The sequence below is a fragment of the Anarrhichthys ocellatus genome, unplaced genomic scaffold, assembly GCF_004355925.1.
Source record: "Anarrhichthys ocellatus isolate YVR2014 unplaced genomic scaffold, GSC_Weel_1.0 scaffold3, whole genome shotgun sequence".
NCBI lineage: Eukaryota > Metazoa > Chordata > Actinopteri > Perciformes > Anarhichadidae > Anarrhichthys > Anarrhichthys ocellatus.
Window position 1 is genome coordinate 931966 of NW_022280033.1, and position 25935 is coordinate 957900.

The 25935-nt window shown below is 40.7% G+C and overlaps 1 protein-coding gene across 1 annotated transcript in view; it reads right to left on the minus strand.

Annotated features, from left to right (window-relative positions):
• Nucleotides 1-10756: 10756 nt before the first annotated feature.
• cdh5 (cadherin 5) overlaps nucleotides 10757-25935 on the minus strand; it is a 33242-nt gene continuing 18063 nt past the window's right edge. Inside the window, exons 12-15 of the mRNA XM_031876376.1 lie at nucleotides 21753-21883; nucleotides 20866-20980; nucleotides 15794-15926; nucleotides 10757-14925 (exon numbers count right to left, since the gene is read on the minus strand). Of these exons, the coding sequence (XP_031732236.1) occupies nucleotides 14541-14925; nucleotides 15794-15926; nucleotides 20866-20980; nucleotides 21753-21883 (764 nt within the window). The 3' untranslated portion in view covers nucleotides 10757-14540. The remainder of the gene's footprint in view (nucleotides 14926-15793; nucleotides 15927-20865; nucleotides 20981-21752; nucleotides 21884-25935) is intronic.

Consider the following 25935-nt stretch of genomic DNA (forward strand, 5'->3'; position numbering starts at 1 on the left):
TCTCTCTCTCTCTCTCTCTCTCTCTCTCTCTCTCTCTCTCGGGACTTGGCCCACCTCCTCAGAATAGCGCTTCGTTAAACTCTCGGTGATACCCGAGATTTTACCCGCACGACGATCAACACTGAGCGTCCGAGCCTCCTCCACCGGGCGGTCCCGTCCTCACAACATCACCATCATCACCATCTTCATCATCACTGTCACCGTCCTCCAACCGATGATTTATCTCTCCTCTTTCTCTACGAACAGCCCTCTGTCTAAAGCATCAGCATCACCACGAGCTCTCGTCTGCTTCTCCTCGTCACCCTTCGTCTGACTCTGTCCTCGCGGCTTCCTCTCCGTGTCTCTGTCCCGTGGCTCGGCTCTGCAGCCCAGTAAGTGTGTCATGCTTGGGAAGAGAAGCGCATCATCCAGCGCAAGGCATATGCCGATGGTGAGACAGCGCAATGACATTAAGAATTCACCCCTGAGCTACAAGTCTGAATACTACTGAACTGTGAAAATCACATTAACACCTTTAACTCTTAGATACACAGGGGTTCTCTGTCTATGTGTTTTGTGTATTAACCCCACAAACACAGCTACATGTAGGAACGTTTAAATAATAGTCAAAATAAACTCATATCAAAATCAGCTTTTATTGCCAATATGGAAAATATGAATAGACATGAAGCTAAAAGCAAGGACAAAAAAGGAGAAAAAGTAGGCCGCTGTTCGTGACGCCGTATTAAACAAGAATTCAAACGATGATCTATTTGTCACGTAACTTGTACGTAAATAACGTCACTTCTGTATTTATTTCAACCTAAACCACAATCTAGTCCTAAACCTATCTAAGTAGTATTGTTGCCTAAACCTGACTGAGTTGTTTCCTGTGAAACAGACGTTTATTTTACGCATGTAACAAATACAAGTTGACTCGTGTTGCTGGGCTTCTGTAGCGAAATGCACGTAAAATGAGGGGTAACTTTTTAACACACGAACAGCTGTATTAGGATAGGTTGATCCTTTTACTGGCGCAGAATGTCTGATGATGTGATAGCTGCGTAACAAGTCATTGAAATTACGCATTTTAATTTAACGGTTTCCATTCATGTACATTTTTGATCACCCTTAAAAATAGAAATAAGTAGCTTTGGAAATGACCAAATAATTTAATTTTTAATGTAATCTAACCATTTGGCAGTACCTCCAGAGCCGACTAGATGGCACTCTGAGACCCACTGTGAACCAGAACCTGACTGAGCCAGACTTCAACCCCCAGCATCAGTGGCCGATGTCTCTCATGCTCTTATAGCTGAATGTGAGTCAATCCCTGCAGCCAGGTTCCAAAATCTGATGGAGAGCCTGCAAACAGCAGCACATCAGTGCCCAGGGTTTAGTTACCACGTGTTCAACAGCAACATGGAGGTGTAATGTTTGGATCTGAGCCCTGCACAGCGATGCTGAATCCACGCTGGTGGTGATTTTAAGTCTCAGGACTGTGTTGGCGCGTATTAACTGTTTGATTGATGGCTGACTCTTCCGTTTGGCCAGGACAAATGATATGGTCATAAAAGGCTATTTTTTAATGCATATATTTTGATATGTCAAAGTAGGAAGTAATAAAAAGAATGATGGCTTGATTCCATGTAGTTGCATTGGGACACTTGAACAGACCAGAGCCACCATCATGGTTATGAGTAACACCTGTGCAGCAATCAAATAGAAAACACCTGTTGAGCCTTTGAGCATTCAGAAACAGGTCAATTACAAATGCAAATCCTTCAATCATTGTTTATGAATCTACTGACAAACTGCATCAATTGTATTGTTGTTTCGGTTAAAAAAAGCATCCTGTAAGAACTACTTACTAAAGTCGGCACGTCCTGATATTTAAATCGAGTTTCTCCATTTTGGAAGACTTTAAACATTTTCCTCCACGATGTATTGGCGGACCCTTTGCCGTAGGATGGCTTCCTTGAATAAATTATGATGAATTTATATTTTACAGATTTAAAAAATCAGACAAAATATTTGTTTTAGCTACAAACTCAACATGATTGGAAAAGAAAAGTATCCGAGTGTATTTTGTGCTTTGAACCACAGTGAGGCGACAGAGAACTGCCGGTTTTTAGGTGTCAGTGGCCTTTTTCAGGTTGTTTTTCTCTTTGGTTGTTAATAAATGCTCTATTCTTGTTGCTCATGCTCATAATCACTATCTGAAATGGTAATACGCATTCTAAGGCATTTCAAGGCAATCAGACCAACAGACCTGTCTGATATTGACTCTTAGCTGGACAGTCACCTTTGGCCAGAATACTCTGTGACAGTGAAATGTTTGACTTGTTAAAAATGTACTTAGAAAAATCTTTCTTTCTTTCTTGCGTTGTTTCATTTCCTTGTTACATTTTACATATTTTAACACAAACCATGATGGTTTTTTAAACGTTAACCACGTGGCATTGTGCGTAAGAGTGATACGAGGCTGATAGGAAACGTATTTATGAAACGCATTCTTTCGACTCAGAAACGTCGACATGTGGTTTGCAGAAACATTTTTACTGGTGACTGAATCGACCTGCTACTCAAAAAGGGGCAAACAAAGAGTCTGAGAGGATGAGGAGAGGGGATATCCTCCCCTTCACATTGTTGAGAAGTATCCAGACAGGACGTTAGTCAAACAGCTACGGTCATTGTTGAAATCACCCTTTGTGTTTACGTCTTACTTCATATCACAGCAGCTGACAAATCCGTCTTCAGCGTTGTAGCCCAAAGGCCAACAACTCCCAGCTGATTGGTTACCGACATTTCTGTCTTTCAATCAAACCTTCAGTGAGATGTTGGACCTCGGTGGTGTCTACATCTGGTTTTGAGCTGAGATTTGTTTGTCAGTGTGTCAGTGGGATGTTTGATGCAGCTCAGCTTTTGTGATGGTTGACTGCAGTGCCTCCCAAACCAGGAATGAGGACCAGGCCTGTTCCCAGAGGGCATCAACACGGGGATGGGCGCTGGTGTATTTGAGTAATCGACTTACGCGTAGGGAACTGAACCCCTAAATCTGGACACGCCATACCTTCTTAGCTACATGCCACAGCTTTATATCTGCCTTTGACAAAGACAAAGACACATCTGCTTTACAGACCGTGAAACAAAAGAGACCCAAATGCAAATCCTGATATAGCGTACGAGGCCAGAACCTGTGTGTGCTACAGTGTTTAGACGGTAGATGTTTGTGTTTCACCACAGTGAATTATTTGCACAGACAACCCCAAAGAAAACAGTTTTTCTTCTGCTGCAATAACAATAGAGTTTTTATTTATGAGATTTTATCAACAGATGTGGGCGAGGAACTAGACAAGCTGGTAGGTTATAGACAGAAACAACATCAGTTTGTCTCTGACAATGGAAGGCATTCCTCGTGTTGAAGTGGACAGAGAGACTTTAAACCTTACAATCTATTTTTGGGAAATTGGTTTCTTGTTTAATTAAATGTTTTCTGAATTCTTCTTCAGATAACCAACTACTGTAGTCCAGGTGCATTGACAGGGAAATGTGCATCACATTCAAATATTTTTGTATTTAATGAATTGGTTCATAAAACAACAGTGTCTTGTGTTTTATATTTTGCTCTTTATGTGACATCTGGTGTCCAAACTATACATTTTTCTTTCCTTTGAAGTTTCTTTAGATTTTATTTTTATGCATCCAAAAATCAAGATCTCATTGTTATGGCTGCAGCACCATATTAAATAAAACAATTTGTGCACTGTATTTCACCCTCATTCATCCAGGATCACAGTTAATGAACATTACTTGGGTGCATAACTTGCATCTGACGACCAAAAAGAAAACTGAAAGTTTTCAAAGATAAAAGTTTACCAACAGTCATAACCCGATGTTACCCTGAGTATGAATGAAGACGTATTTTGACAGATGTGTGATGTTTATACTCATAACAATAATTGAAGATGAACTCCATCTGCGTTCTTTTGTGGGGTTTTCAAAAGGAAAAGCCCTCTCAGCCGTTAGCAAAAAGCAGTTATGTAGGTTACCATAGAAAGCTAATCAATAGCGTTATGAATCATGTGAACGCTAGCACTGGTGAGTGAATGTTAGCTATGCTGAAAGGATTAGTTGGGGTTTCTTTGAGGAGGGGTTGGATGTAAACTCTTGTGTTCTGAGAGGTAAAATTACTGTTTTTGTCAATGGAATCCTGTGGCTTTCTGACGGGGATCTGAAGCTGTTATATCGCTCTCTTCAAAGCCACCAGACTCCATTCATTTCAGCTTGCAGAACACAGGAGTTGCTGGTCTGCCACTGCATCAATCGGTCAGTTTGTGTGTGTGTAACCTTTGTCTGCAAACTAAAGTGGTGTCCACAGCAGTGCATCGCTTACCTTCCATACCAGTACTCATGTCTGGTTCTCCAAACTGGGAGCGTGTCGACCGCCATCTAAGTTACAGAAGGAAATACACACTGACTGTGTACGGATGCATAAGACTGTAGAATATCATCATGCAGAAACACATGTCGGGTCACGTGGGAATATGTATAGGGGCCTTGGGAAAATAGCATTTTGACACTAAAACATACAAACAGGTGATATGAAAGCTACAGAATGATAAAAAAACAAGACAAAGAAAAAGGAATATATTTTATGATCTATAATCAAATTTAAGGTGTTTTTGAATACATGACCCCAATGAAGGCACATTCCTGCAGTAAAAGGAGATGGTGTTTAAATTAGGTAACAAAAGAGAGCGCGATTGTAAAAATACCCCCTAAAAACATGCACATATCACGAAATCACATGACATGTGCATGTAAACATCAAATTTCTGTTGTTGCAACGTACACAGGTAGGTGTGCTACTCGCTCACATTCATCTGAGATGTTTGTCATGCTAACAGACACAAAGTGCTCGTGACAGGACGCAGAGCATTCTCTAACTGGATTACATGTAAACAGCTTCCCGTATCAACTCCTTTTGCATGTAAACACTCACTCTGGCCCACTTCAAAATTCAGACTTTCTTTGATCAGGCTTCAAAGGATTATCCATTTGCAGTCTCCATGTAATCGTATTCAAGGATAAAGCAAGCCTCAGTTTAATAGTCTGGTTTTGGAGTTTGGAACATAATGCAATGTTTGTACCACCCCATCCTCGCCACAAGTCCACTGAAGTCGAGCTTGAGGTCGAGGGAGGAGGGAAGATGAGATGGCGGTATTCCGCTCTCCTCTCTCGATCGCCGTCTGTCTCTCTCTCCTTTCAGCCTCACTCAGACTCCTGCAGACATCAGTCACATCTTCCAGCCATCGTCCTCGCCTGAATAACTGATGACGCAGTGAAAGCTTTTTAAAAACCATTCCCTATTCCTGATTAGATGGCATTAGAGAGGGTTATCATAAAGGAAATATGAGAAACATATCAAGGATTGGATGGTGGACTGCATGGAATCCTTCCACTGTCTATGTAGATGTGTTGGGGGTCAGAATTCAGCTTCAAATGGTTTTGGAAACATATGTTTTTCAAGATTTGGATGTTATGAATGTTAACACACTACTTTAGAGTGTCATCTGAATGCATATACTTTCTCTGATGTCTTTCACAATGCTCAAAAGAGTATTTAAAGCGCTGTTCCAGGCTGGGAGAGTTTAGCCTTGCAGCCCACCGTCCTGTCTACCTGTGCTGAGCTCGTTCTGCTCATTTCCAGCAGCTTGGGTGAGCCGTCAAAGTAACTGGCTGCACCTGAGAGATGCTGAGTGGCTTTGGGTATTTAAGGCTAGTTTCCACACATGTTTCACTCCTTTCCTGGGCAGCCTCCATGTCCTCCCATGTCCTGAATCAACTTCAGGTTTTATGCCTCGAAACAACACTCGTAAATACTTAAGTCTGTCAGTATGATATTGCACTAAAGTGGGTGATAAAACATGCTAGAAAAGTTATGTTCTGCTGGGGTCAACTGGAGATGGCACCCAAACAGGAAATTCCAAGAAGTTAAATAAAACCTCAAGTGCATGAAACATCAAAAGAACAACTTTCTTTTAGTTGTCTTTTCTTTTTAAGGTTTCAGTGTAGACAATTACACCATGTATTTGACATAACGCATATTTCGATAAGTACGAAACCTTACATTTATATTTATTGAACCTTTATTTATCCAGTCGAGTCCCAATTACATTCAAAAACTATTTTACGAAGGAGTCCTGGCCAAGACGGAAGCATGAAAGTTTCGCACATGAAAACACAAATATCAGACTTAACGGCAGAAAGTAAAAAAAGAAACGAGACCAATAAGACTAAAACAGCAAATTGCATCAACCAATGTAATAGCAGTGTCATTCAGTAACACATTCGGTGTTCAAATAATCCTAATCGTGTTTTAAAAATCTTGTATGCTAATAAAATACCCTTGTTTAAAGTGTCTCTGTAGCTCACACCACTATCCTCATACAACGGTTCATATATCTTACAAAACGTTACTCCTTATTTTTTGTGCTTTTTCCTACAAAAGTCAGCAGCACCGGTCAGCTTCCACTTGTAACATGCATACAGTCGTTCAAAATGAACTTCTGTCTTCACAGGAAACTATTTAGTTAGGATTGGGATAAGATCGTTGTTTGCGTTAAAATAAGTTTGTAAGTGGCGTTGCTTAAGCACAGAAGTTAAGGGTAGGGTAACTTCATGTGTTCAGTTACTATCGAGGGTTTGCACTGATGCCTCTGATACTTTCCCACACAACAACAAACCAACAGGCGGTCGCTATGAATGGGCAGAACAGCATCCCAGAGAGAGGAAAACATTGTAAAGGCCGTCTAATGACACTTCTTTAGGAGCGGTCACATGGATCATTTTGTAAGGCAGGAAGACAAATTACATATTTTGACGTTGACAGGAATGCGGCTTCACATAACAACATTATGTTGAACAAAACCTGAAGGTGGAATAACAGCTTCTCATATTTAAGATTTGTCAGCCGGATCAAATTAAAAAATGTTGATTTTTTTTTTTCTTTGAAAGTGTGTGTGTGTGTGTGTGTGTGTAGTCCCAGTTGGGTGTCAACACAAGACGTAAGTCACTTTGGTATTCCCCTTTCATATTCTCTCCATCTCTCTCTCTCTCTCTCTCTCTCTCTCTCTCTCTCTCTCTCTCTTCTGATCTTGAACACTCAGCTATCATGTCCTCATGTCTCATATGGATATGATCACATATATGGAGGTCTGAACCCTCGGTCCACCGGCCCCCCTGCAATAATACAACTGCATATGAACCTGTGGTGAATTTACACTCGGTTAGGAAAAGAGAAAAACAGGATTTCCTCCGACTCGCATGTCAAAGATCAAGGCGAAGGAGATCAGAGCTTTTCCTCACGCCGCCTCACAATGTGTAACAATTGACATGTTGGATCATTTTACACAAAGAAACAGAGCTGGACTTCACCAGATGGAAACATTATATATACAGTATATATATATCCAATGACTGCATAAAACACAATACTCAACCTTTATAAACATCGAACAAAAAGTTCGGAAATTAGTGTTTGGTAGATTATTTCTCTGTTGTAACAATGCTTCTTGGCAATAAATTTTATACCGTTGGAAAGCCTGTTTAGTTACCTTTCAAACGGTGCCCCATTTGTAAGGAACATGCATTTGTGGGATGAGCAGCACAGCTGAGTATGTGGGTTGCGCCCATGAAAAATTTGCCAAATCTTCTCTGCCAAACAGCTTATTCTGCTGTTGCTATTGACTCTTGTTCGGTGTTGTTTGGTGGATTGGATGATTGAAGTCTATCAGTAACAAGGAAGAAACAAGACATATTGGCAATTTTACAATTTATTCATTTAACAGGAGCCTCAGTAGCGTGTGGAAGAACCATACACAACCACAACAGCCCGGCACCTCCTCCTCCTCATGCTGGTCACCAGCCTGCTCACACACTGCTGTGGGATGGCATTCCACTCCTCAAGCAGGATTTGTCGTAAGTCAGCCAACGTGGTTGTGTTGGTCACTCTGGCACGAACAGCTGGTCCCACAAGTGTTCACTTGGGTTGAGGTCAGGACTGCTGGCAGGCCATTCCATCCTCTCTACTCCCACATTCTGGAGGTAGTCTCTGATAAACCGCTCTGTGGGGGCGAGCGTCTTCATCTTGGAGGATGGAGGTTCGGTCCCAGACTGTGGAGAAATGGGATTGCCACTGGTTGCAGAATCTCATCTCGATATCTCTCTGCATTGAGATTGCCTCCAATGAAGACAAGCCTCGTTTTTCCAGTGATGGAGATGCCGCCCCACACCATCCCACTGCCTCCACCAAAAGGTGTTACACTATCAGTACAGCAATCAGCATAGTGTTCTCCCCGTCTTCTCCACATTTTGACCCTACGATCCAACTTCCTTAGGGAGAATCTGGACTCATCGCTGAACATAACGTTCCTCCACACGTTCAGGTTCCAGTGCAGGTGTTGCCGACACCGGCAGAGAAGATTTGGCAAATCTTTCATGGGCGCAATCCACATACTCAGCTGTGCTGCTCATCCCAGAAACGCATGTTCCTTGCAAATGGGTCACCGTTTGAAAGGTAACTAAACAGGCTTTCCAACGGTATAACATTTATTGCCAAGAAGCATTGTTACAAGAGAGAAATAATCTACCAAACACTAATTTCCAAACTTTTTGTTCGATGTTTATTTACTTGGTGAAAATCTGCTATGAATCATAAATCTGACCCAACTTATTGTTGGGTTACAATCAGTAAATTCCAACTTCACCTTTTATGGACATGAGGGATGATTTTTGTCCCAAAAAACACACAATGTCATTGTTTCTCAATCAACCTTGATATCCAGATCCCAGAAAGTACTTTTATAATAATTCTGAAACGCATGTTTTTGTAAATTAATACATTTTCTTTTAAAACAAATAATTTTTCCAACCTGGTCTCTCTCCCACTTCCTCAAATACTCGTCTATTTCCGCTCGTTCGACGCAAACAGTGTCTTTTCAAAATAAACCTCTGTTTTTACAGGAAACAAATTGGTTTGGTTTCAGAAAAAATCATTTGTTTGTGACGTAGGCCATGTTCTCTACGCAGCCTAGTAACGCTATGTCATGTTAAGTAACGTACATGTTTTGTGGTGTTTTTGGACCCATCCATCCACTTCCTTACGCGAGCTTTATTGCGTTTTATATTACGTAACCTGACTTAACTCCCGCCATAACTACGGCCACGCAGGGCGTCATAGTGAAACGCGTAGGGGCCACTGACCAATTGGAAGTGAGAACAAGTTGCTCTTTACACCTGCTCTTGTTCGTTTTTTGATTTTTTTATTGTCTACCTTTGCTTGATAAATAAAATGTCTCTTGCTCACACTGGTCTCGTGGTCATGGAATTAAAACACTCACTCTTCAGCTATTAACTTGATTCGAAGAACATCTGAATTCTTTGCGTTGTCGAACTTCAAAACACCAAACACAAAGACAACAAAACTTATTGTAGTGTTTATTTTTATTCTACACTTACAAAAATGTCAGGTAATAAAAAGTAGTTGCTATACACCATAAAAACAATATATAAAACATTGTGTTCGCCGTCAAAAAAAATGAATTACAGTATTTAGTTTTAGGATAAAGGCACATGTTGCTCCCTTGGAGACCCTTACTGTATTTACACATGTATTTCTATGTGGTTTCTCTTTTTCTCTTATTGGTTTTGACACCCATTTGTGTGTATCTACATGGGCACAATCACAATCACAAGCACACACACAAACAGTAAATCACATATTCACTCAGGCGGCCATTCAACAACGACTCTTTCACTTTACAGCGATAGCAACAGATTGTGTCAAGTTCGACGTCTTCTAAATACAGTAACATAGGCTACAAATAAAGGAGGTGAGGCCGGAGAAAAATCATCGTTAGGCACGTTTCTTTTCTATATACATTTCACTCAAAGTACACTCCTCAATAACACATGGGATACACAAAAGAAATGACAGCAAAATCACCTAAAGTTCTGTTCTTTCAAGATAATATTTGATACATATGGGGCGTTTGTTGCTTGATATAAAGATAAAATACTTTGTTTTGTGCCTTAATCCCAACCTGATTGACTTTCACTGTCTGGATCCAAACCATTGACCAAATTAGAGATGAAAAATGGCACTTTTTTAGGATGTTAAATTGCGCTGCTTGACAAAATGGCATCAGTCATTTTGCAGCTGCACAATAATGATAATAAGGAAATTGAATTTAATGATCGATGTGTTCTGGAACTATCTCTTTTAGATGCATGAGTGTATGTGTGAAGTGTTGTCGTTGTTTTACATAGAGTTTTGGAACAGAACTAAAAAGTGGAAAAACACTGCTGGCCAAAATTGTTGTCAAATTGACCCATCTCCCTCTCCAAATGTCTCACATTTTCTCACCCGAAGTACACAACACTCATTGCTGTTAGTATATAATGGAGCATCTCTGTCTGCTACAAGCTGTCGATTTTAACAACACTGATTTTTTTCGTTCACAATTAAAGATAATGGTGATAACATACAAGCAAAATGCAAAAAACAACTTTAATATTGCTTCCTGGAGAGCGACTGACAGGTCTGAAATAACAGGACAGAAAAACATTTCCTCCAGTAAGATTCACAAGGTGAGTCTCCATTCGTTGGCCCAAACGAAGATGGCAGCCAGAAAAGCTTTCAAAAAACAAGTTTCTTTTTTAAAACTAAAAGTATTTTTTCTGTACAAGATCCATTTTTTTTTGACATAAGTTTCTGCAAACCACGGATACATTGAATGTGGAGTTTTTTTTTATGTGGACGTTTTTTGCATTCCGTCAGAGCAAGTGATGTAATATATTGAACAACCGTTAATGAAATAATGAGTAAAACGAGCCAAAAAAAAGTCCTCCAAGGGCAAGGGAGAGTCATGAATGAGTCAAACAAACACAGGACTTTCACCCAGGAGACTGATCCTCGTGTCCCGAGTGAAACCAAATTAAACGTTCATGAAATGTATTCACACTCGACGTGGTTTGCAGAAATGTAGAATGCCAACTATTTTTCTGGTAACTAGGTTGCAAAAGCAATGGTCTACTTGTGAATCCACTGTATTCCTCAGTGCCAACAAAGTGAGGAGTTGCTTATTATGAATTTAAAGATTTAACTGTGGCTAATCTTTATTGATTTGTAAACGCTGCGTTCGGCTTTGCTTCAGAAACAGGATGTTAGCGCCTCTTGCATGTGCGATGTGTCTTTGCTCTGAAGTGTTTCTGCACAGCTGGAAAACTCATCACTGCTCTACATTGTTCTCTTCATCTTTCCTCCTTGTTTCTTGTCATATATGTTTCTCCTTGCCTCGATCCTTTTTCCTCTCCAAGGTTGTTTTCCCAGCCCGGGCTAACGGGAAGTGAGCACAATGTGTTGGCCCACGGGAGAGATAACACGGACAGGAAGGGGCGGGAGAAACCCCCCACATGGACAGGAAGTTGACTCCGCCGTTTGGTTTAACTGATTAGAGGACGATGAGAGAGAAGGTGTGGTAGAGATACGGTGAGGCAAACAAGGAGGACCGGAGAATGAGGGAGAGACTGAGAGTGAGGTGGAGGAACTGGCTGCTCTAAGTTTATATATATATATATATATATAATATGAACCCAACAGGAAAGCATTGAGAGGGCTTCCAGCTATTGTATCCACCGTTTGTCAAATGGCATTCCAAGGAGCTAGAAACAACTTCAAGTCCAAACAAAACAGAATAAACAGGAGAATAAATAAACTATATTCTCTAAACTGGAATGAAAGTAGATATTTTTTAAAAACAAAGGGGCGGTCCTCAGGACATGTGGCTGTGTCTTCAGCAGAACAATGTATTTAAATATTGCATTGTCAACTGGACTATATTAATGGGAATGGGCACCACTTCACTGTAAAGAAAACTGATTTATGAGTTGTTGCAGTGACCTTTTAACTTTATGAATGATTTACCTCCAGAGCTTTCATTTGCACAATAATAATCCACCGTGTCAAATTCCTTGTATGTGCAACATACTTTGGCAAATAAACGGTTCTGGTTCTGATTCAGATAGGTAGGTATTGTCTACATGCTACTGAGTCCCTGATAGCCGGGGTTCAAATGGTCCATGGACGCAGTTGTTCCTGCAAATATACATCATATCCTCTAAGTTATAAGAGGATTAAAGATCAAAGGGATCTGCCATTTAAATGTGCGCCAACAACCTGGCAACCCAAATGAATTAAGTAGATGATCTTTGTAAGGAATAACCCGTGATCAGAATTACTTTAATTTTGCTAATGGGTCACTTTTCAAGCTAATTTGGACAAACATGTTGCTGGTGTCCAGCTTCTTCAATGTGAGTTTTGCGGCTTATTTCAGTTTTATGTTATTGCAAATTGAATATCTTCATTTAACAAAAGGCATCTTGGGCTCAATGGGCTCATCTTGGACATTTTTCATTTCATAGATACAACAATCAATGATTCAAGACGAGCAGATTAAATAATAATTAGTTTCAGCCTTAATCCACAAAAAGGCAGAGGAAATGAGGATGAGTATGGCTCAAAAGAGCTTTTTTTTTGTCCTGTCGACAATAACCACAAGCCAAATTAAAAGTATAGTCTGTATCCATATTTTGGTTCTTTTAGACGGTGCAACCCAATAACGAGTGGACTTCTCATTGGAAGATGAAACAAACCACAGTAAATAAATAGTTCCAGTTCAGTCACAGAATTCTGAATGATCAACAGTGCTTTTCGTTTCTGTAATATGACAGAACTATTTTAAAATGTTGGATCAGAGAGTTTCTGACCTGCCAGTAGCCCCAAAGGATGGGAGGTTAAAGTTATTCGAGCCACCTCGGAGCCATCACAACGGCCCAACTGACCGCTGTGGCCACTTGGCGTTTCCTGAGTTGTCTGAATGACTTTTGTTCTAGTGGGCCTCTGAGAATTGGGCTTTTCATCTCAACAATATGTGATGATAAGTTCTGTCAAATAAGACCTGGAACATGCTGTAATTCTGTCTGAGCAGCAGTAGTGCCGTTTCCTTTCAGTCTGTCTGTTGTCTTTTTTTATCCTTGCAGCAGAAGATAAATGGACAGAATGACTCACTTAGAAAATGACTCCTTGTTCATATCAGATGGTTGGTTTTAGGAACCAAAAAGAAGGTTTCTACCTTGAAAAACCTGCTAAAAATCAGGAACTTTTGATGCAGCTTTCTAAACTTTTTCAGACAACTAACACCTGATGTTGTGTTGGGACTTGAACTTTCCTTAAAGACAACTCTTTCAGTGTTTTAGATAAAGCCAACACAACTGGCATCTTGCTGTGATCAAACACTTCAAACCTCTTTGAGTTAAAACTCTTGTGGTGTTCAGTTTTTCACCTCAAATAATAAACCCCTGAAGCGATATCTTATTTAAAAATGAAATCATCAACCTCAGATCAAAAATAAAATCACTCCATTCTCGCCGTGTTTATGGACCTTTTGTCAAAAAAACAACAACAAAAAACCCCACATCAAAGTTCAGAGAGATTACAGGCTGTCGATATGAAAGAGAAGCGTGGGACAGAAAAAAATACGGTAAAAATCTCAAATCAACAAGGAGTTGTTTTTAAATGCACCATTTTGCATCCCCAGCAGCAGAAATTAACTTCCATTGATATTAAAAACGCTTATATTAGCAGATATACATAAAAAGCTCATATCAAGATGACAAGTTGACGTAAACATTTGATTTAATAAGACTATGCATACTTTTTGTTCTTTTTTTGTAGTTAAAAATAGTTTAAAATGTCTATTTAGATCCAAATGTAGATTATGCATATATTAAGAAATATGCGTCATTGGTAGGTGTACGTGTCGATTAATATAGGTGCGTACAAATAACACATTTTAAGAGACACGATACTAAACTTATTCTGCAGTACAGTCAACGGTGGTTAAAAAATGATGCAAAATGGTGTTTTGAGACATAAACTGAATGCAAACGGGCGTAAAGAATTTGAATATCTGGCCAGCAGTGACCATCAACTATCCAAGATAAACTCTGAATGGCCCGCCGTGGAGCTTCGTCTGATTTGGACTTTCAGATCTTCTCAGGTGATAAAAGGGTTACGATGTCAGACTTCACAACACTGTGACAGAAATTTAAAAGCATCCTCACGGTGTGGATCTCACGCTGTCGCCAACAATCGATCCTCTTGCACATCTGTGAGGCAGTTGGTTCTCACTGTCTCCTATGGCGTCATGTCCTGGTGTTACTTTTAAAAATCTTTCCAACATCTCCTCGGATGGAGGAGGAGACAAAGGGCACCATATCGTCAGTATAAGAGCTCTCCAGAAACCAAAACCGAAGCTCTTGGAAAGAAACTAAACGGACGGCGTCAAATCCTGGTTCTACGAGTGTGAGTGTGTATATTTCCTACATACATTTGGCTATGTGTGAGTGTGTTTTTATGGCTCTTTTCGATGTGTGTGTGTGTGTGTGTGTGTGTGTGTATTTTGGCATCCTATATGCTTATTAGCAGATGGTCTCCATCAGTATTGATGGTAGTAGTCAGGTGCGTCCACACCGTACAGCTCGGCCAGGGTCCTGAACCTCGGACCCCAGTCGTTCAGGAAGTCGTAATCCAAGTTCGAACCCGTGGAGGAACTCCCCAGAGAGCTGAGGCTTCCGGCTAAAGACTCTGGTCCCTCGTAGCCGTAGATGTGGAGGGTGTCGTATGGGAAGCCGTCCCTGTCGTGGTCCGCCTCGTCCTTCTTCACCTCGATCATCACGGCCATGTCGCCCTTACAGGCGGTGGGTTGTGCGTGGTGGGGGGGTTTCTGCACCATGGCGTAGAGAGACGGGTGGGGGTGGTGGTCCGGGTGACGGAGCAGGGAGCCATCGTGGCAAGCGGAAGAGAGGATTGAGACATCGTAGCTAAAAGAGAGAGGAATTAAATTCAATGTTTACTGGTGAACTCTGAGAATTTGTCATTTGAAATAAGTCTATCAAACATGTCACATCTGCTGTTAAATGCACACTCGTGTTAGTAGATGTGACCAAAAAAAGACAAAAAACATTGAAAAAGTGCAATTAAAACATAACCTAAGATTATCTGATATAATATTCAATCCTATTTCACAACTAGGACGTAAAATTGTATCTTTTCAAAACATAATCATTCAGAAAGCTTTCAATCTAAATATAGGTTATAGTATCAGAACAGAAATATAATATTTCTTTCTTCTGCTGCTTATGTTCACTTCTTTACTTCCTTTAGCCATCGTGACTTCAGACAGCATGCAGTACGGTGCTGTTACTATGGATAGTGTAGGGATTATGTATGGTTTTAGTACTATTAAATATAGATACGATTAGATCTGGATTAGATTAAACTTTAATCATTTCTTTTGGGCAAACTGGGTCATCAAATTGACAGATATAGCAAAGAAAATAAATATTGCAAATGTAGAGGGTTAATAGAGTATATGGTTTTCTAAATATAAAGTGCAAAATAATAAAAGTAGAGCATCTATAAATTACACATTAATAGAGAACGTATAAAATGAAAATATTTGTTGAACTGCATTTAAAAATATATAAATATCAAGATGCAGGCAACATAAAGAGTATTAAAGTGAAAAACATTTAGATCTACAACAAATCTTTTATCGTTTGACATTAAATTCATAATTATTGTTTTGTGTCAATGGTTAAAGGATGGGGAGTGTTCCCCTTTGGAAACTGTGTCAGCACATATCAGTTATATTCTGAGGTTGTTTCTTCTTTCTCTTCTTCTACGTACCCATTAGTGTCCATCTCTCCTCCTCCCTCCTCATCGTACGTGACCAGCTGCTCGTGAATCTCCCCGCTGTTCTTCAGACTGGCCAGAGAATCCTTCTGGTAGCGTTTCCTCATCACAAACAGGATCACTATGACTGAGAAGCAGCAGAGGACGGTTTTGTTTTAGAACATGTTCATTCTGTGGATCATCTTTGACACAAGATAATGCAATATTAGGGATGGAGGAAAACTTCTATATGTTTTGATTGGAAATAGATGAATGTATAGGCCATGTATAAAAGAGGAACAGTGTAAAACACTTCGTTGCACATGGAAAACCTCCACAGTTTGTCCTGCCATCTTTCCTGCTGGACCAACAGTGTAAATATAAAAAACGAGAGAGAATTAGGCCAAGAAAATGGAAACGGAAAAAAAAGAATGGGGGCAAGAAACAAGTGAGGAAAGTGGAACACTAACGAGGGATTGAGACTAGAAAACAGAGCAAGAATGAGGGGAGAGAATGAGGAGCGGGTGGTTTTAGGTGTCTGAGACGTTTCGCCTCGAGCATGAAAACCTCAGATGAATCCACTTAGCCAGAGACAACACAGGAGAGACGGAGAGAAAGGGGGAGCGTAAGAAGCAGGAAGAGAGATTCAGTAAATACAAGAGAGGAAGTGCAAATGAGAAAGCAAAACGAAGGGGGGTGAGAAGGAAAGGAAAGGGAAGGAAAGTTGGATGTGGCAGGTGACAAAGAAATAAACAATTGAGAAAGAGAGAAAAGTGGGTGAAGAGGGGAAACACAGGAAGAAGTAAAGAGAGCAAACACAAGAATGTGAGCATAAGAAAACAAAGGCATTAGAAAATGTTTTGTTGACGTGACAAAGAAGGCGAGCAGCTGCAGGGATTATGAATCTTGTCTGTGTAGCCTGAGGACCTTTACTCAGGAGTACCGTGTGGAACCAAAAATTGAGTAATGTTTACTGATGATGTCACACGTCTTAAAGTCCGAAGCGTACGTCACATTACAAGCGTTATTTTAAGCCAGACCAATATGTTGTTTCGAACCCTAAAGGGCCTTAACTGTTGTTGTTGTCACGAATACTTTCACACAGAAAGTGAATATTACGCGACAGTTTTCAGCTTTCAACCAATCATGTTGAACGGGTTGAGCTGCACACAAACAACAACAACACGGAGGCTCTGGAGACCGAACCAAGACGCAAACTTTATTACTCCTTTCAACCTTGACAAAAGCAGCACAAACTAGATCCACTCCTTCTGTTCTTACCTTTCACAATAAAAGCCCTAGACATATAATATTCATAGGGAAGTATTTCGCATTTTGGTGGGAACACACTTTAAGATGTTGAAAAGTCCACCAACTATTTATTTTTGACTTAAAATCCAGAAAGAAGCACTTATTGAGTGCATGGACATTTATCGAATGCAGTTTGCCCGGCTGATTTAAAGACAGGCTATGTGGGCAACAAGAACAGTCAAAGTTATAAAGAATAAACACGTTTAAAATAATCCCAATGAGACTAAAAGACAGCAACACCAGTGTGATTTTATCGCCTGGTCTAATCAACGCCCAAGTCCTAGTTATAATAGGCCCAGCAATCATTTACAAGCTTAACTGTAAAGAAAATTGGGAAAAAGGTCAAAGGAATAAAAGAGATTTTGAGTCTATAGATGCATAAAATATAGACTTTTACAGGTTATTTGAAGTAAATCTGGTGAAAACAGGAGGGTTGCAATACCATCGTTGCATTTCTTTCGTCCGAGTTAAGAAACATGATAATAAAGTGGGATAAAAGTTTTTCTTGTTCTTGCTTAAGCCCCAAAATTCAGTAGCCAGAGAGATGAGGTAATGAGGACAAGGAAGCAGGAAAGAGGAAGAGAAAGAATAGAAGGAAAAGAGGAACAAATAAGGAGAGCTGTCAGCGATTGAGGGAAGGAGGAAGTGCAAGAAACGGGAGAAGTCGTGGCTGAGGAAATCAAGAGAGGAGACAGCTGAGGGGAAGAAGGGTACATTTGACATTAGATTAGGCCCCGAGCCTCGGTCCCGATATGAACCTCTTTCTCTCCCAGCGGACGGGCAGCATTAGCCATGCCTTTTAGTCGAGGGTGAGCAGGACTAATTTAAGTTTGCTTGGGAAACCAACAGATTAATCTTTTACAACACATGCTCTGCAGTTTAATAAGCTCTGGCGATATCAGACTTAGAGGGGAGAGAAAAGAGGAAGAAAAAAGAAGAAGAAGAAGCCCTTTCTTTGTAGAAAAAATGACTGAGAAAAAAAAAATTATTTCCGTGTGTCAAACCCGAGTTCTTGTGAGAAAATGCGTCTGTGAATAGGGAGCACGGTAAATTGCTTTGGGCCCTGGCAGATAATGACAAGTGCATTAAATAGTTAATCTGGCCTGTGTTTGGGGGTGTTTGATAAAGAGAAAGAGAGAGACAGAGAGACCCAGAGGGGAAGAGAAAGAGGAAGAGAGAGATGAAGGGGAAAAAAACAGAGGGGAAAAGGCGTGATAGTGAAGGAGTATATTAATAGTTAATAGGTTGAGTGTTTGGCGGTGTTTGATAAGCAGACGGCACCTAAAGACCTGATAAACTCTTCTCATTACCGCTCCCATTCTTCTGCTGCTTTTTCCCACAATTCTCCTCTTTCGGCATCTCTCTTCTTTAACCTCTTTCTGTCTCTCTCTGTCACTCAGTCGGTCTCATTCCACCTCAGTTCACCGTCTCACTCTCCTCTCATCTGTCGGCCTGTTGCACCCCTCTCCATCTCCCGTATCTCAGTCTAGATATACGGTCTCCATCTGTCACTCCATCCCTCTTTATCTTTAACTTCTCCTTGTTTTTTTTTCCTTGGCACTTTTCATCCCAGCTCCCTCTTGTTTGGCCAACTATCGCTGACTTGCCTCTCATCCAACATGACAAGTGTCTCTTTTTTTTACCCCCAGAAAAAAAAGAAAGAAAAAGGAGCAGGGGGCGAAGGTATCAAAGAGAATATTGAGCTCACAACCACAGGCATTATTTCCACATCCGTCGCTGCATTATTCATAAAACCAACAACAAAGGGAGGGGCGAAAAGCTCCCCGCAAAACGCAAACCTTAGTTATCGCAAAGCAAGGGCAAGTGGATGTGTGTAGATGCCCCACTCACACAGGGCTGGAGCTTTGCATCCAACGGCGATGCCATCGTCATGAATCTCTTCTCAGAGATTAAACCTCTGCAGGTTTAAGAAGACTTAGATTCACAAACAATCAACGAAATGTTTGTTTTTCTGCTTTCCATCACTGATTCGAACTACAAACATGTCTTCAAAGATGCTCTACTATAAAGACGATGCATTACAAGCTTACACTTCCTGTCCCCTAAGTAGGCGTGGTCGTGTCCCACCTGAGAGTTGCGTGAATGTATGAAAGCACATTGGGTTATATTTGCAAAACGTATTTAGATATTTTCTCGGATAACGGCCCAGCGTATCTTCATACGATTCGTTTGATAATTTACGAAAAGTTAATCCTCATTTTTCGTGCATTTTTCTACGAAAGCCAGCAACACGTGTCAATTTCCGCATGTCTTTTTAAAGTAAACTTCCATCTTCACAGCGAACAACTCAGCAAGGTTTAGCCAACAAAACTACTTAGTCAGGTTTAGGAAAAGATCGCTTTTTGGGTTGAAATGACGACAGAAGTGTCGTTACTGAAGTATACAAGTTACGTGACAAATAAATCAACGTTGACTTCTCATTTCACAGCGGTCTCCTGGCTGAAAGATCGCTGTTTTTCCACCTCCCCTCCCACCGTCCCTGTGTGTGTTTTTAGGGTCTTTATACTTCCTCGTTTAAGATTACGTGTATAACATAATTTTTCAACCATGATTAGCAAAATGACTTCGCTAGTGCGTTAGTCAACGTCCGATCTTGTAATAGTGTGTTGCTGAGACGGAGAAAGGTCTCCAACAGAGTTCATTTTCTCCTCATTTGTCCGTGTGAAAAATGTTACTTCAGTGTCAGAATGTTCCGAAGACATGTGGCTTGTGAAAAATGGGTCCAATATTTACTTTGGTGACTATGAAGAGAAAGAATGGGTCATAATCTGTGTTGAGCTAATAGACTCATAGACCTGCTGCGAGTCTCTTAAAGGGGCGGGGCAGTGGTGAAACCCATGTGACACAGAAACAGGAAACTGACTCCCAGTGCGCCGTCTCCCTTCTGAACGCCAAACAAACCCAGAGCCTCACAGGAAGTGGCACATTTTATTTGTTCTGCTTGTTTGGAAAACTTGCGTTTGATTTGTTTACTTCCAACAGATTTCCTACTTCCAAGTTTCAATTGTCACCTCTTTCAGCAATCACCTTCTCACTGAAGGTGGGAAATGAAGTGGTATTCAGTTGGCTGCAATCTGGAACCTCACCACTGGATACCACTAAATCTTACACACTGCAGCGATTTAGAGTTGTGCTCATATGTTCACGATGGACAGTGTAGACAAGATTATACAGCAGAACCAGCGATATCAGCTTTCTTATTCCTTGTCAAAAACCTGGCACCTTAATTACCCACAATGCAACTTGACCACTTACAGGTCTTTTGAAGATTCAGGTGTGTTCTGCTGGTAGCGGCTAATGTAGCATATAGCCTCAAGAAGAGATGAGGAGGTCTGGTGAGCTCACTTCTTTTTAACTAATCTACTTTGAATTTTTTATTTATTTCCAAACTTAGTCTTTAACTCCAACTGACGTGGACTCAAGTGACATCACTTGAGGCAATACACTAGCTTCAGCACACCTCTTTTTGGAGTCACAAAAAGTTTATTCAACTTTTTTCACATATGCAGTAAAAGACTTTGATGTGTGGAATTGTTAGAGTTGGCCTTCAAGGTGCTCTTGAAGATGAAACAATGGTCACCGGAAAAAGAAAGTTTCTTCAGGCACTCTTAGAAATATTAAGAAAAAAGGATTATCTCCACAGCCCTGACAGATGATCTCTGAGAAGAGCTGTGCAGACAATCTGAGCAACGAGCGAGGAGAAAAGGGAGGAGCAAAGCGAGGAAGAGAAGAAAGGAAAAGAAATGTAAACTTACCGAGTATGGTCAGTATGCAGAGCAGAATGGCTATCAGGGCGTGAACGCTCACTCCCATCCTCCGAGCGCCAGCTTTGCACTGCGTAGGAATCCGCCTGGCATCACACCGACACGACTACAACAGACAGGACAATCAATCAGTAACTGCATTAGTGAAATCTAAGCTATACACTGCATGTGAGGAGAAATTCAGAGTTTCACAGTATTTAAAGGCAGGGTTGGTAATCTTCTTCAAAAACATTTTCAATATTTTTGTTGAACTTCTCATTAGATCCTGACAGCAATGAATTAATCAAATGCTCTGACAACAAAATAAATCAAGGTAACAGGTTTCATTCGACCTGAATGTAATGATTGAACGGTCTGTCTACCTGCCTGTCTAAAGATGATCATTTTAGGGGAGTGGCTTTGGAGAGAGGCCTAAAGGAAAGAGTTGTCAGTGTTACCGATTTGGCGACTGTCTTGCTTGATTCAGCATATTTTTTGGAGCTTGTGCCGCTAGCTACGTGCGTTGGAAAAGAGTTGGCAACATTGGACCTGTTTTTCTGTCAGATAATATTTTGGGAAATCTATCATACTTTTGCAAGTTTCTCAAGTTTACCAACCTTGCCTTTTGCCTAAATAAAGAATGTACAACAAACTCAAAACTACTTGGTTAGGTTTAGAAAAAGATTGTGGTTTAGGTTCAAACACGTAGGCTATGTTACAAACGAAGGTTTCACACAGGACAGAAACTGCAGTCTCCAGTCCGGTGTTTGACTATATCATCTGACTTCCTTAGAGGCAGCTCTGCATGTCTTGACTCAGTATTACCAGGGTATTACTTTTCCGAGGTATAAATAGGAACAGTGGATGAGAACAGCCTGTACAAAAACACACAAACAGACCTTGATTGCCAGCTTGGTGATGCTGGTCTGGACGGGCTGCCCTCCGTCACTGATGCTCACATCCACGTTGTAATCCTTGGGGTCATCCAGGCTGAACGGCCCCTGTTTCACCGTGATGTCTGCTGTGCTGTCTTTTAGAAAGAAGCATATAAATACACACGGTGAGTGTACAAAATGACACCTCAACACAAATTTACCCTTTTCCTTTCCTGCAAAATCCATGTCTAATTTGTCTGAGTCATCACTTTGTCTCACTGAAGCGGATCTAATGTTCACCTGCCTTGTATATAGTCTTTAAAGTCTATTTATACAGCGAGCGTCTGTTGCAAGATATAAGAAGAAGAAGAGAGTCGTCACATGAAGGCAGACAGATCGTTTGTGATTATCTTGTCAGTTTCGTGCATTTAGGATTTTAGTCATTTAGGATTATAGCTAATGGCAGCATCTTAAAAAACCTGAAATAGTGGCCTACATGAGGCCAAACATTTTTTAAATTCTCGACAGACTGTTATCTCATTTACAGAGGGGAATATTGTTGACAATGTAAACAATATGGCCCCTAATCATTTGAATATAATGTGGTTAATTGGTGGCCAGACAAAAAGGGTTTCTCAAAATACACAATGAGCGTAAAGTCAAAAAGCACCAACAGGGAATAGAACAAAACAAAAAAAAGAATAGAAATTATAGAGAAGCGAACATGTTGAGCAGAACAGAGCTACATCTTCCCTGCAGGCCTGACCAACAATACAGCCATTACTCAAACCCCCGGCAGGCAGAAGTTTCCTGCTGAGACGACGGGGAGAGCCTTTCTCCACAATGTCCCACCACTGGAGGAATTTCAGAAACACAATGGCAGGAAAGACCCTTGCGAACACTCAAACATACCAAGACGCACTCTGCTGAACTTTCAGACAGAGAAATAGCTCTGGTTTGAATAAAAACAACCTGGGTGTTGCTGACATGTGCACATATTGGACTTTGAGTTTGAATTATATCTGTCTTGTGAAAGAAGGGAAATCACTTGGCTCAATAATTTCATCCCTTCTGAGAGATTTTTAATATGAGCTCTGACTCCACCGACATCCCAAAATGCCTTAAGAAATTGGTGTGACGCCATTTGGTAAGACCGGGTTGGCTGGAAACATACTAGTCAGTCAAAATCACGGCCACAATAGCTGACTGCCAGTCATCTCATTAGCTATGTCGTCTACGGCACAAAAAACTTCCCACATCGCACAGATGGATTCCTCAAATCCAGTTCTCAAACTATTTGCATGGAAGGATTTTACGGGAGATAAAGTAAACTGACCCGTTTACTGAAAGTTCAACATGTCTGACTCTCAAAAAACTATCTATACAGACACCTCACTGTGATCAAGTTTCCATTGTTGTCTCCAAGACAACATGCAGTTGCTGACGGTGTGTGTGGGAGGACATGCGTACAGAAGAAGCCTTAACTAACTGAATAAAAGATGAAAACAGCTTCTGTCCTCCCTTCATCTCGTCCCTCTTCCCCGTCTCGTCTCCCGCTCCTTCTTTGTTTGAATCCGTCCCTCTGGATTTCTCTATATTTCCCACTGTCCTCTCTACATCTTTTGTTTGTTCTCTCCATCTCTCTCTTCCCGCATCCCATTAGTCTCTCCTCATCTCCTCCTCTGTCTTGTCTATTAATGCACTGAGCTCGCTGTGGCTCTGTGGTCTGAACACGGAGTCACTTGTCACTTCGCTGTGCAGCTACACCGACTGTTGTGTCTTTCAGGGTCCCGAGTAATGAAAGCAAGTTTTAAAGAGCTGGTAGTGGATGAATATTTTAAAAGCCTTCACTTTGCAGCTCTTGTTGCATGTGTGTGTGTGTGTTAAGTGGTGTGAGGTGAGGTGCTGTCAGATGTTTCTTGGAGGCACAGGGGAGAACAGAGGTTCACACGAACAACCAGCACTTATCAAACTATCTGTCTCCTTTTCGGCTGTTGACTTTCTGTCCCTCCTTCTTCCTAGTTCACTTCCCCCTTCTCGTTTATCAATATCTCTATTATCCATAGTCAGTATATAAGAAGTGGAGTACTATCCCCTGCTTTATGGTCTGTTTGACTCTAAATGGACCATAATGTACTAAATGAACATCATGCTGTATTGAAGAAGACTTGAAACTAGAGATTGAGACCATAAACTCATGTTTACAATGTTTACTGAGGTAATAAATCAAGAGAGAAGTAGAGTCATTTTCTCATAGACTTCTATACAACTAGAGGAGTCGCCCCCTGGTGGTCAGCAGAGAGAATGCAGGTTTGAAGACACTTCTGAATGGCTTCACTCATTAGAACCGGAGGTTGCCGCCTGGTGTTATCTTTCTCTCCTCTGTTTCTTTCTCTCCTTTCATTTAATGAAGTTTCCTACTTTCATCATGTCCTCATCTCCTCTCTCCTTTCTATTATTTTATCTCATTCTACTCCAACTCATTCTCATTTTCTCTCCTCTCTCTTTTCCTAACTCTATTCTCTTGTTCATCGCTCTTCATCATTCTCTCTCCTTTTATATTTGCCTGCATTTTAACACGGTCTCACTTTAATGTTACCCGTCTCCCTTAATCCCGATCTCTCCGTCTCGCTTCCTTTCATCTTTTTCTTCCACCTCTGCCTCATCTGTCTTTCCTTTTGCTCTCCTCCATCTCCCTCTTCCTCCTTCTCCATCAGTTCAACATGTCAACCCCTCCAGGCACGAGCAGAGAGGAAATGGATGAGTTCATACCTCTGTTTATCTTCCTTTCAGTGCGTTTCAAGTTTCACTTAAATTAAATAGTAACACTTCACCTAAATCTTTCATCTGACTACCTAAGGCTTTCATCTATTCAGACTTTTAATATTTGACTCGAACAGTTGGTAACTCTTTTCCTCCGGCTTTCATGTTTTATAACGCTACGTGATGATCAAAAATGATGAAAACTGTTTTACTTGTGCCATTTTGTGTCCTAAGCTGAATAACCCAAATAGGCTTTGGATGTCTGACGCAACAGAGCACCAACCTTTGCCTAAATATCAATGTCTGGATCAAAGCAAATGCCTCCGTCAGGGTTTCACACCATCATCCGTGTCACAGTCTGTTTATTCGATCTGACATTTTCTAACTTGCATATTTATATCTACACATTTTCACTCCCAAATGGCAGCGGATCTACTGATTGTAGACGCTGCTTTGAATTTAGAGTAATCTTTTGGTAACAGAAAGCTCTGTTTTTATGTTGAGTATGATGGAGCCAGCAAAGAGGCCAAGAATACAGCTGACAAACAGAAATATATGTAACTCAACGTATCCTCATACAGCGGTTCGTGTTGGTGTCTTGTGAAAAAATTCCTTCTCATTTTGTGTGCGTTTTCCTACGAAAGCCAGCAACTTGTTTCGACTTGTTACATACAGAACATACAGTCCTTTCAAAATAAATTTCCTTCGTTAGGTTTCAGCAACAAAACTACTTTGTTAGGTTGAAGAAAAGATAATGTGATGCAGGTTGGCCACCATTCTTTTTAAACACCATAGCATATAGAATAATAAAAGTCAGTCTACTGCTTGGATCCGTATTGAAATAATCATATTTTTGAAACTCGGCACAGATATCCACGGTGCCCAGAAGATGAAACACCAAGACTTTGGTGATCCTCTGACGTTTCATATCGTGCACAATTCACAATGAAATATTTCAATACCTACCAGATCGATTGGGGATTTTGTATGAACACGTGATCTATCCTTCTGACTGCGGAGATTTTTCTTCTAGCGCCACCATTGTTTAGTAAATAAGCTTTTGTTATGTCTTAGAACATTTTTGTAAAGCCCTAAATCTATCAAAACAATAAACACATATCAAAATGTGCATTCTCTCATGCACAAGGCTCGGCCTGTTGGTGCAGTTTTTCCTCTACTCTCCACGGTTTTATTGAAAGAAAGCACCACAGTAGCCTTGTGTGTGGCATGTTCCTTTAACATCCTGAGCTGGGATGAGTTTAGAATACATCTTCAGCTCCACCGAGCCACTTGCTCTCATTATTTTCAATATTTGCTGTTGTGCATTCTAGACAGCACTTACGGTCCCAGACAGGCTTTCTAAATCCCCCGTCTGGCTGGGAGAACCAAAACACGCTTTGAGAAGTTAAAATAATTTTTAACTTTAAGCAACAAAGCACTGAGC